Genomic DNA, 12,907 nt, shown 5'->3' with positions numbered 1-12,907 from the left:
AGGTGTAATGAAAAATAGTCGCAGTCCATATATGTGGACAAAACAGCAAGATTTATGTTAAGGAAACAGAACGTCGTTCAAAATGTAAGTTGATCAACATAACTATACAGAGTGCTTTGACATAGCAGATTTATACAATGGCAACTCCGCAGAATAGAGCACTGTTCACTAATTTTATTTTTTCCTGTTTGTATCTTATTCTCTTTGTATACTACAATAGAAATGTAAATTTTAGAAATCGAGTGGCTTTAACATACATTTGCAAATGTGTTCAACTAAGACTTTTGCATTTTTATCTACAGTAGAAATGGCATGTCTTTTGCTGGCTATAGCAGTGTGCTGGGGAATCTTTCTGTGTGTTTGTTCCTTTTAGGATAACCCCACCCTTTCAAGCACCTGCTATGAGCCTATAAATTGACTGATCAACTTCCATTTATGTATTTGTCTGAGAGGCATGTTGGTGTCAGTAGCTGGCATTGGATTGCTGTTTGGAGGCTTTTGGGGTTCCTCCTGGTAAGTTAGTTCTTAATTTAAAAACATATATATGTATGGCCTAAATATATGGAACTCTCATTGTTTAGAGTTAGGATCACCCTATTAGCAAAAGCGCCGTGAAGTGAACAATTTAATTTTCCCCTGCCACCAACTGAAGCAAGAGGTAGTAAGCAAGGTGGAATTCCACCCTTTATATGCTTCTGCGGAGGGAGGAACAGCGAAAAGCCATCCACACTTACTCCACAAGTCATGACATTGGGAAAGGAGAGGAAATGTATTTTAGTCCTACGCAGTGGAGAATACTTTCCTTGTTGTGCAAGGTACTGAAACCATTCGAAGTAGTCACCTGTGAAGTGAGTTCAGACACTTCTAGCTTGAGTCAAGTGATTCTCTTTATTAGACTTTCGGAAAAGCAGCTTGAGAAACTGAAGGAATTAAAAAAAGCAATTGCGTTGAATATGTCAGACTTGTAGATCAAGTACTTTATTTGCTTCGCCAGGATCCAAGAGTTATCAAAATCTTGAAATCAGATCACAACATTTTGGTGACTGTGCTTGAACCTAGGTTTAAGAGCTATGTCTTCTCTTTGCATCCAACTGACCTAGACCTCAAGAGATGCAAGGAGCTCCTGGTGAGCAAGTTGGCAGCTCAACTGGTATGCGGCAAAACGGCATCTACTCCTTCAGTTTCTCAAGCGACTGCTGCTAGGAAAAAACTTAGCTTTCCCAAGAGACCCAGGGATGGTGCAGATGACCCAGCACAACATTTTGACAATTGGTCTGGTCTAAAAGAATTGACAAAAAAACTTTACACCCCTGCCATAACTCCACCTAATCTTACTATTAAAATCCAAAGGATGCTGGAGGAATTTTTTAACAACAGCATTGAAATAGATACATCAGACTGTCCCTTTACATACTGGGACATTCTTGCTTTGGACATTCAGCATGGAAATGCCCAGGTTCATTGCATTCAAAACAGACTGGTGGAGAAACTTTTCTTACTTGCTCCGCCAGCTGTGGTGTCAAATTTTGCTTAATCAATCATCATCATCATCACCATTTACTTATATAGCGCCACTGATTCCGCAGCGCTGTACAGAGAACTCATTCACAACAGTCCCTGCCCCATGGGAGCTTACAGTCTAAATACCCTAACATACACAGACAGACAGACTAGGGTCAATTTTGATAGCAGACAATTAACCTACCAGTATGTTTTTGTTTTTTTTGGAGTGTGGGAGGAAACCGGAGCACCCGGAGGAAACCCACGCAAACACGGGGAGAACATACAAACTCCACACAGATAAGGCCATGGTCGGGAATTGAACTCATGACCCCAGTGCTGTGAGGCAGAAGTCCTAACCACTTAGCCACCGTGCTGCCCTATTAATCAATAGCTTTGCATTCTCCTCTGGAGCTTTAGACATGTGTTGCAGTGCTGAATAATGGTCTGTGGCCATAGCAAGCCCCTCGTAAGACTACGGATCTGCTTGTAGCACCCATCTCTGTAAGCTCCTATCCAACCAACGAACACAATGGACAATTGCCAGTATCTCCACCATGCGGCCAGATGAATTGGTATTTGGCTGCAACCAACTCTTTATCACTTTAGAGAGTTCAGCCAGCTGTGAACATACTGCTTTTCCTGGGAGATATCGCCAGTCATGTTAGTGCTGAGCTCTTCCCGCTCCAGTCACACCTATCTTGGCCAAAATCTCAGCCTTTACTTGCTGATAAAGAGAAGCTTGCTCATCAACATAAGCAGACTGAGCTTTACCGCTCAACTATGGAGCCAGTTTTTCCGCCCAGATTCCTGGTGGCCATAAAAGTCTTGTGGCGACTTTTTCAAAGGCTAAGAGATATGACTCCACATCATCTGAAGCGGTAATTTTCTGCAAGACAGACTTTTCAAACACATCATGCACCTGCCTCAATTGAGCTAGCTCTCTATGCAAGAGCTTTGTACTTTCTATCTGTGCTTCTGCAACCTGCAGCATTTGGGCTCCTGCTGCTCCTGCTGCATAGTGGCCACATGCACCAAAGCCCTCAAGATTTCCTCCGTATTGCTGTTTTGGAGTGTATTAAAGTGACATTTTGCTTCACTAAGCATAAATTAAAGCTTTGTTTGTGAAAAAGGTTTTATGTCACCTGTAGCTCACACTCACAACCATCAAACAATTATATACATCTGCTTTGTGATTAAGGTTTGAATCATCTATAAATTCATCACATTTGCAGCAAAGATTTTTGTAGTAAACAGTTTTACACATTTGCTTTGTGATTAAGGTTTGAATCATCTATAAATTCATCACATTTGCAGCAAAGATTTTTGTAGTAAACAGTTTTACACATTTGCTTTGTGATTAAGTTTTGCAAATCTCTTCATAGTAAACATTTTTTTCACTTCTGCCTTTTTGCACTACTTGTAACCAACAAAAAAAACTTTATGCATTTGCTTTTGTGTTTAAATATTGCAACACCTTTGCATGCAGCAAATATATTTGTATTAAGGAGGTTTTACATAACTCGCCACTCTGGATTTGTTGGCTTATGGGACAGCAAGATCTAGCTGTCCTTTTGCACATCCCATGATGACACCACTTGTGAAAAGCATGCCAAACAAACTGCTCCTCACACAGGTTTTGCCAAACAACTTTGCTGTTCATTTTCTTGTCAGGATAGATAATACAGCCTCTGCAGTGTCTTCAGCAATCACACAAGAGAACATTCCTGCACTATCATGTCATCAGTAGAAAAACCAGCGTGATGGAGCGTGCAAACCGTGGGCACACTAACGCCATCTCTATAACAACCCAAAACATATATATATTAATAAATATTGTGTATACATGTAAAGAATAAAAACAATAATGTAACTAAGGTGTAAACAAACATTTAACACCTACATACAGTGTTAGAAATATGTGAAAATAAAATCAACACATGAAGACTAGATCACTTGGTATTACAAGTTGGTAGACCATCCGGGTACTAACCTGCTTGGATTTCAAGATATGATGAGATTGGGCTCGTTCAGGATGGTGTGGCTGGTATAAAAACATGGAATTGGAGAATGACAATACTGGTTGTACCAAAAACATTACATTACTGATATAATAGTGTGAAAGCGTAACATTGGACCTGAAATAACAAATTACTCAATATATGATGAGTTAATGAACAAATACACAAAATCTATAGATTATCACTATAAAAGTAGCCCACAACAATATCATGTATATATTGTACGTAGATCTATTGCAACCACTCAGCATATCTCTTTGACACTATTAAAGCATTTGTGAGCAAATAAAAATCTATCATAATAACTGACTAACTCTATTTAATACTATACTATAGAGCAGTGTTTCCCAAACCCAGTCCTCAGGGACACAGGTGCATTCATTACTTATTGACACATTTTAAAGGATCCACAGGTGGTACTTATTTATTCTACTTGTGACCTTGACAACCTGCACTGTTAAGAGTCCCTGAGGACAGGGTTTGGGAAACACTGCTATAAAGTAAAATCCTAAAAGCCTGATCTAACAACTATACCTATGTCAAGATGTATTTAATCCATATCAAATAATCGTTCATCATAATGTTGTTGATTGTAAATGGGTATCAAACATTATTAATAATAATAATGATCATGCTATATACAACAAGCAATAGCTTATAAACAAAATCACCATATACATAAAAATTAACAATATACAAGAAATATACAAAAAAGTACAAAAAATGTGCAAAAGAAATATAGGAACACATGTCCATGGGAGACATTGCAGGCTCTTTCCTGAAGAGCACTAGATGTCACCCACGGAACATGGATGATCCTCGATGTTTAAATTATAAAAAGCAATTTAATGAAAGATTTTTATAAAGGCCATATGGAGCCAATGTGTTTAAACTGTGTATTCAAGTTGATTCAAGTTGCAATAGCTTATTGTCTCTGTCAATAGTTTTATAGCTAAGCATTGCTATGTTGTGTCAAGCACGTAGAAAATGTCTGTCCACTGGTTGTTCACTAGTACATTTCTTTAGAACCATTCTGACTGCAGATCTATGCAAGGCTATCCTCTCTATACTTTCAAGTTGTCTCGCCCATGTCGAGGCCACAAGGGCATATGTGATATATATTACAAATAAACTAGAGCTTAAAGTAGATATTGTACTCTTTACCTAGATGTGGATGTTTGAAAGTATTAAATGTCTCAATGTAATGACACAATTGGGGCATTTAAAACGTCCTGTATATTCTCTACCCATCTTGCCATCTTGCTAGACATATTTGTTATGTCTGTACGCATATCAAGATCTCCAATATTTCAACCACTTTTGTAACAGGGCATAATAGGTAAATGTCTCAAAGAGGTGAAATTGGAGTCGGTTCGGTAAATTGGCCATAAAGATTTCATTGTTTTGTCTATGATTGAACTTTTTGTGATATTTTGATGTACCCACAGGAATTTATTAGATGTCTTTTTTTAAAGTCTTGGTATTGAGCGGGTTAGATTCTGGAATTTTTAAGACTTTCGCTTTAATATTTTCAAGTAGTTGTTTGGAATAGCCACAATCCAAAAATATTTCAATCATCAAATCCATCTCAGCAAGTGTCTCATCCATAGATAAATCTATATATTATATATACTGTAGCAAAGTGAATAACTTACCACCTGTGTTTGGTGATAAGCTCTCCAGGTTGTGGCTGTGATGAGACCTTACAAACAGGCAAAACAGAGCAGCTGTTCTAATTAGCTTTATCTAGGGGAGGTGGGTGTTCCCGAGGGCAGGGCAATCTATTCTGGACAAGCTGTGCGATCTAATAGAGAGAGATGAACTGTGTTAGATTAGTGCTATTGTCAGGATGGTGTTTGCCATCCTGACAATAAAACAGAAGATTGTTACATCAGAAATACTTTGTGAGCATCATCTTGAACTTTATATATATATGGTGTTAAGTACTCATTAGAGTTACATGTCTGTATCTGACTCTTCAATCATAAATACATGTATGATGCCCAGTAGGAAAGATTTGAAGGCTGATTATGATCTATCAGATTTCTGCCCCCTCCATCTCCCTTTATTTATTTCTCCCATGTTGGTTTCAAAGCTAATTCTATAGAGGTGTTATTATTTTTCTGTCCTGATTGTTGTGCAAAACTAAGCTTACTCTGTACTTTACAAGGAATTTTAAATAACCATACAGTAATGATTGACACAGCATTTACAATGCCTTATGCAATACAGCATTTACCACACCTTATCCAATACAGCTGTAAGTCTACACTTGTCTCAAACACACCCACCCTTTCCTCAATGGTCACATGGTATTTGAACTGTTGTTCAGTGTCAGAGCTTTTTCTAGTCAGGAACACAGAGGAACATAGTTCAGAGACGCTGCTGTCATTATTCTGCGCTCAGAATGGCACTGAATATAGCAGTGACACTTCTCCTGGCTACCGGTGTCACTATCCTGATTTACCTCATGAAATGGTGGAAAACAGTAAAGCAGAAAAATTTGCCCCCAGGGCCCACACCTCTGCCCCTGCTGGGGAATGTCTTGCAGATTAGTACCACAGAATTGCCACAATCTCTGGTTAAGGTAAGATGGAACATTTGTATCTTCATTATTGTAATACTACAGATTGCTGCAGTGCTGAATGCAGCTGTCTATCTCAATACGCTACAATGTATTTTGTTTATAAATATATGCAGTGAGATTGTTATGAAGTTACAGACAGACAGATAAATAGACAGACATATAAGGAGCTCTTTAGAACATTTATGCCAATTAGACAAATAAAGATATATGTTCTTTATATAAAACAAACATAGTTCATCCATCCATAGATAGATAGAGAGATAGATAGATAGATAGAAAGATAGATAGATAGAGAGATACTACTGCTGCTCATTTATATAGTAAAAATCTTTGAATTGTTTTAATAAAAATTGTAATGTTTACACTTCACAATTGTATTGGTGCTTACATTTCGCTATAGTACAAGCATTTATCCCAAATGTTGACCTATAACATTTTGACTTAATAAAAGTACTACAGCAGTATTATAATATATATGTCTCTTAAAGCTAAGTGAGAAGTATGGACCTGTGTATACCATCTACCTGGCCAACTATCGCACAGTCATACTAATTGGCTACGATGCAGTGAAAGAGGCTCTGGTTGACCACAGTGATGTCTTTAGTGACAGAGGGGTAATTGAATCAACACACCTGTTCCTTAAGGATTATGGTAAGATACTTAAAAATATATTAATAATACTTAAAGCGGCACTACCAGTTATGTGGCTGAACATTTTGGTTGAAAATTAAAAATGGCTGCCAAGAGGGGTTGTGAATGGAAGGACCAATCAGATGCTGCAACACCTTCAATTTTGGTTTCTGATTGAGAAAAATGGCTGCACAGAGCAACCTCAGAGTTTCTCGGCGTGGAAGGAGCAGGTAATTCATAGGTAATAATACAGTTTTAAGTTATATTTTCTTTATATAATTTAATGAATACAGTTTCATGAAATGTGTTGAAACAAAGTAATCTATTTAAACAATTCAAAGTCTAATCATAGTATCATCATGATGTAATAATATTGTTTGTCATATAGAGACTACTGTTCCAAGTTCAATATTACATTCCTCTATGATGTATCAACTTTCCCTTATTTCTACTCCAGACAACATTTAAATTGATATTGTTTTATGCAGCATGATTCTCAACCTAGGCCACTTACAGTAAGCTGATATAACAAGAAATAGGAAAATAGATGTGACAAAATTTCAGAAATTCCCCACTGGTGATTTAATAACGGCATTGGTAGCAGTCTTTTATTTATAGCTTTAAAGTCCAGTAAAAAAAATAAGTAATTGCGCTAAAAATATTCTGCCCATAAAAATAATGTACTGATGCCTATATACTGAGTCGTAGACATGTCAAGATGTATCCGGCTCTGCACCTGTGGTATATGTGCCAGGTTTACATCAGGAATACATACACTGACATAAGAACATTCAGGTCATCAGCACAAGAAACATTTATTAACTTTTGTTTTCATAGCGAAGAAAACTCATAAGTTAGGCTATGATACAGGGGATATGATAGTCCTTTTCGCATGCAAATGAAAATAGAATACAAATTAATTTTAAAAACGCATCCACAAAATCTTATAATATACACACAATCAATGTAGAAAGCCCATTAATTCAGAGGTGAATTCACGAACAACCAATCAGAAATACCTAGCTACTGCTGCCAATTACACTGCGATTCAGGGTAGTAGAATAACTTGAACTATTTTTGATTACTTTACGATATGAAATTAATCTTAGGAAAAATTATAACTGGAAGTGAACACAATGTTTGGATTTTTAGGGGTCATAATGAGCAATGGAGAAAGATGGAAAACAATGCGTCGATTCTCACTCATGACTATGAGAAATTTTGGAATGGGGAAGCGGAGCATTGAAGAGCGGATCCAGGAGGAAGCCCAGTGTCTTGCGGAGAGATTTATGAAGGACAAAGGTGGGTGGAGAATGAAAAATAAGACAAAAGTATTCATAAAGGTGAATGAAAAATGAGTATCATAGAACTTATAAAAAATCCATTTCAGACATTTAAAAAATATAAATAAATCTAATATAAAATTTATTCTATAATATTATATAAAAAATAAATCTTTAGCAATAGGTTTAAACCTGTGTAGGACAATGTCTAAAAATACCTTTTCTGCAATCAAGATTTCATTTATTAAAACTGTCCATGTCTGACAATTGCATAGTTATTATGCTACTATGCCCTGTTATTTGATATTTTGTGACAAAGCTGATATTTTTTATTATTTCAGTCAATAAAACCTTTCCAGTAAGTCTTCTTATGGTACACTCTCAGGTCAATCTTATTATTATTGTTTATAACCACAAATTTTACTAGAAGATGCTTTAATAGGAGCCCACTTGGTCTCGACAGGTCCACCTGCATTAACCTTCCCAGCAACCTCCTACCAAGCTCCTTCATGGTCTGGGCTAGGGAGGAAACACAAGCTGAGGAAACAAATACCAATTCTGGTCAGAACAACAAAACCTGCCTAGTAAATCTTCCTATGTGTAAGCAATGATACAATCTCAGGTGATTCTTATTATTACTGTTTATAACCGTAAATTTTGCTAGAAGATGCTGTAAGAGGAGCTCACTTGACCTTAACAGGTCCACCAGAATTGACCTTCCCAGCAACATCCTTGCAATCTCTTTCATGGTCTGGGCTAGGGAGAAAACACAAGCTGTTATTACAAACAAAGCCATGGAGGTATTGGGCAGAGATATTGACTGAGTTGTTTGGTTGGACTAGGGCAGTGGATTCCAAACGTTTTCAGTTCAAGGCACCCTTAGGGCCTCCCTAATTTTTTCTAGGCACCCCTAAGCCAAAACAATTACCAAGTAGTCCCCCGCCTTGCTTACCACTGGCCCTGGCCGAGGCACCCTTGTGAGATTGCCGAGGCACCCCAGGGAGCCTACGCACACAGTTTGGGAACGACTGGTCTAGGGCAATTGTACCATACTTGAAATGCAAACACCTAGGGGTAAATGTATCAAGGTCCGATTTTTTCAGCGTGTTTAAATTACGGCAAATCGCGATTTACAACCCATGATTCTAGTCCAAAAGTTCTCAAATGTATTAAGCTGCGATTTATACCCTGATCTTCAAAATCGCTGGTCATCTCTGGCGACTTGCTGCGATGTCAAACACTCCCATGTTTAGCAAACTCTCCTGTGTTGTCCTTATCTAGCTGCGAGATTAGTAAACACATCACTGTTACACTGACCCTGCCGATAGAGCTGGAGGTCCTGGTAGCTGTCAAAAGTGTTAAAAAATAAATAAAAGTAAAAAAAAAAACATGGGGTCCCCCCGCCCGGCCAGTATTAACCCTAGTGCTGCCAGCATACTGCTGATTACGTGAAAATCGGGGAAAAAATTTGCGTGGGGTCCCTCCGATTTTCACTTAACCAGCACTAGGCAAATCAGCCTGGCGTGGTGGCACTATAGCAGGGGGACACCCGGCAGGGGTTCCCCCTGCCATAATGACAACCAACCAAAGGCTGTTCAGTGCTGGGCTGGATTCCCTAGGGAATGGGGTCTGCCGAAAAAACTAGCGGGCTCCCCCTCTAGGGACAACCAGCCCAGTGCTGAAAGCACTAGGGCTCTTCCTACACCCCTGGGCGGTGGGTATAGGGTAATAACAGCAATATAAATGTAAAAAAATAGACAGACGCCATTTTATTTTGTGGAACTACAAGTCCCAGTTACCCAGGGTGCCATAAACAGTGTGGGCATGCTGATACTTGTATAACTACCAGCACCAACATACCCATGGCAGCCAGCGCATGTTGGCACTTGGAGAACCACAAGTGCCAACATGCCCTTACACCCACAGCTGGCTGGGACCTGTAGTTCCACAAAAAGCAAATGTTAAATAACAACCATACCCTGTTTACAACCACATACATTTAGTAAAATATTAAAACCCCAATAAAACACTAAACACCCTTATTTATACCACATACTTTTATTAAAAATAATAAATCCCCAAAATACTCACCACTGATATTTTCATCTGTCTTCAGCAGCTTTTAACCCTAAAATGTCTGTAAACCAAGTCCCAAATAAATTTGTATCCAATAGTCCGGCTTGACCAAGAACAAAATAAATTTGTTTCCAATAGTCTGGCTTGACCAAGTCCAAAATAAATTTGTATCCAAAACTCCTGCTTGACCAAGTCCAAAATAAACTTGTGATTCCCAAAGTCCATGCTTGGCAAATTCTTCATTTCTTCTGGCCAGGATGACCCCCTTGTTGATTAAAGTCTTCTTATCTTCAGCCAGAAGGGCCCCATATTTGTAAGATCCAATCCGGAACATGCTTGTTTACTAAAACAATAAATGATTAGAGACGCCGCAAACAGCTTCGATACGCAATGAACTTAGTTCATGCGCAAGGTCTATTTATAGTATTAGGGGATTTTCCCACGTTGTCGGGACAGGTAGGGACATTGTAACAGTAATGTGTTTACTGAACACGCTGCTAGAATGCAGCATGTTGTATCTGGCGTATTTTAAAGCAAACTCAAGAGAGTTTGGTTAATCGCAGCTTCATACATTTGAGACTTGTATAGCCAGGATGGTAAACAGTAGGGAGTTTGATCTCTATCGATTTTGGAAATAGCGCTTTTGACAGAAACAGATCTCTGGCGATTTTACATGAACTCTCAGCTTCATACATCTGCGAGTGTCAACTCTCCTGAGAAAATCGCTGATTTTGCAAAATCGCACCTTGATACATTTACCCCCTAGGGTATGTTCTGTCTTGCGCAAAAGGCAACAGATATTCGCCACAAGGAAGACACACGCACAAATACATTACCCTTCAAGAGTGACATGAAGTGGGGGACACTCACGGTAGAAACTTCACTTGATTGGAGTCTGTGGCTAAAGATGATTTCTACCAAAGGGTTCACCCCAGCAGCCCTCCCAAAGAACTATGCTTTTGATTGAGTATAATATACCGCCTCGCAAGTGCTAGCTAATGAAACAACAGCAGTGCCCTGGTACTAACAATGTTCTGTGTGACCGGTATGCTGCGCAAAACTAACTCCTAGGTGTAATGTACTACCCTAACTTAGGCCCAACAGTGACAGCCATAATGCAGTAAAGTCACAGATAGGAAATAAACAGTAATGACACATCAAAAGCCTAACTTTTATGGGGGTCTGATTGATAGGTCCTATTTGAATAAGGGCACATGTAGATTTAGGGAATAACGGAACTGGGCCTAAGCAGCATGGTACATCTTTACTAAAGCTGTACACTAAAAGAGTGGTAAAACTATACTCCAAAGTATAGTCCGAATAGTCCAAGTGGTCTTAAGTGTAGGGGACTGTCTGAGCTAAATCCTAGCATCGTTGGTGTTCACTGGCACTCCTTGGTGTTATAGTGTAGGGGGAATATGAAGACTGGCAATAGCAGGGGCACAGTGAAGGGGAAGAAACTCCTATTGAGCTACAGGCCTAATGCCTGAATCGGGTACAGGGGCCCAGTGCCATACTACTGATGCCACAGGCCTAAGGGCAGAATAGAACTAGTGAACACAGGCTCAAGGCATAGATTAATGCTGGTGCCCACATGCTCAAGGCATTAAACTGGTGCCCACAGCCCTAGACCCCAAATTTATTATGCCCATGGATCTGGGCCGAGTTAATTGTACCTACGGCCTAGACCCCGTATGAATCTGCTGATGCCTGGAGACCTTACCTTAGTCTAGCAGCTTTCGTTGCCAGCAAGTGGAGACCGTGAAAGCTCTTTTGCCTTCCACTGCTCCTGCTTTAGTGACATGCCTCCTCTTCAAGGAGTCTTGTTTTCTCATCCCGGCATCTTCTTGCTGGATCCCAACGTCTGCATTTCATCTCCGATATATTCCTGTCATACGTGCAGCTTCTTATCTTCTGTAAATATAAGTCGCTGCAAAGAGGCAGCATGCAAATTCAAAATGTGGCCTCTGATTGGACCAAATCCTACCAGATTATCTTGGTCCAAGTAAGGAAGGAGTGACAACTGCCAGAAGATTACCTGTTATTTGTCAAGCCGGGTAAATGGTCTTTCTCTTCGTCTTCTAGGTGCCCATTCAAAATGACACACCAGTAAGCAAGATTGGCCATGTCTTGATCTGACCAACAACACCCAACTGGGTTTAACTCTCCCTACATATCATATTGCTATTCAAAGTGGTAAATAGAACAGTGTAAACCTGCACTTATATCTATTGATTTATTTTGGCAATTGTTTCCTTCAGGCTGGGACTTTTGCAGAGAAGGGTAAAAGTTTAAAATATAAATACAGTCATGGCCAAAAGATTTGTGAATTACACAGGTATTGGTTTTCACAAACTTTGCTGTTTGGTGACGACCAATGCCTTTTCTAGCATTTGGAAAAATTGGCCAGAAAATTCCCCAGACCTTAATCCCATTTGTGGTCAATCCTCAAGAGGTGGATGGACAAACAAAAACCCACAAATTCTGACAAACTCCAAGCATTGTTTAGCAAGAATGGGCCAGGAAGTTGATTGACAGCATGCCAGTGCGATTTTCAGAGGTCTTCAAAAAGAAGGGTTAACACTGCAAATATTGACTCTTTGCATACACTTAATGTAATTGTCAACAAAAGCCTTTGACACTAATGAAATGCTTATATTTTTACTTCAGTATACCATAGCAATATCTGACAAAAAGGTCTAAAAACACTGAAGCAGCAAACTTTGTGAAAACTAATATTTATGTCTCGAAACTTTTGGCCTTGACTGTAGTCATAGCAGACTCTCTCTGGTGTATATATGTATATATAT

General features: G+C 39.0%; 1 protein-coding gene across 2 annotated transcripts in view; it reads left to right on the top strand.

Moving 5' to 3' along the window:
- Positions 1-12,907, top strand: part of LOC142102229 (cytochrome P450 2A4-like) — a 41,333-nt gene that overhangs the window by 19,079 nt on the left and 9,347 nt on the right. The window contains exons 1-3 of one of the 2 annotated variants that reach the window (XM_075186950.1): positions 5,838-6,108; positions 6,597-6,759; positions 7,891-8,040. In XM_075186950.1, the coding sequence (XP_075043051.1) occupies positions 5,929-6,108; positions 6,597-6,759; positions 7,891-8,040 (493 nt within the window). In that variant the 5' untranslated portion in view covers positions 5,838-5,928. Of the gene's footprint in view, positions 1-5,837; positions 6,109-6,596; positions 6,760-7,890; positions 8,041-12,907 lie in introns of those variants that run through there. The other variant, XM_075186951.1, reaches the window with a different exon arrangement.

The sequence above is a fragment of the Mixophyes fleayi genome, chromosome 9 (genome assembly GCF_038048845.1).
Source record: "Mixophyes fleayi isolate aMixFle1 chromosome 9, aMixFle1.hap1, whole genome shotgun sequence".
Lineage (NCBI taxonomy): Eukaryota > Metazoa > Chordata > Amphibia > Anura > Limnodynastidae > Mixophyes > Mixophyes fleayi.
Note: the sequence above shows the minus strand (reverse complement) of the source record. Positions and strands in the feature narration are given on the sequence as shown.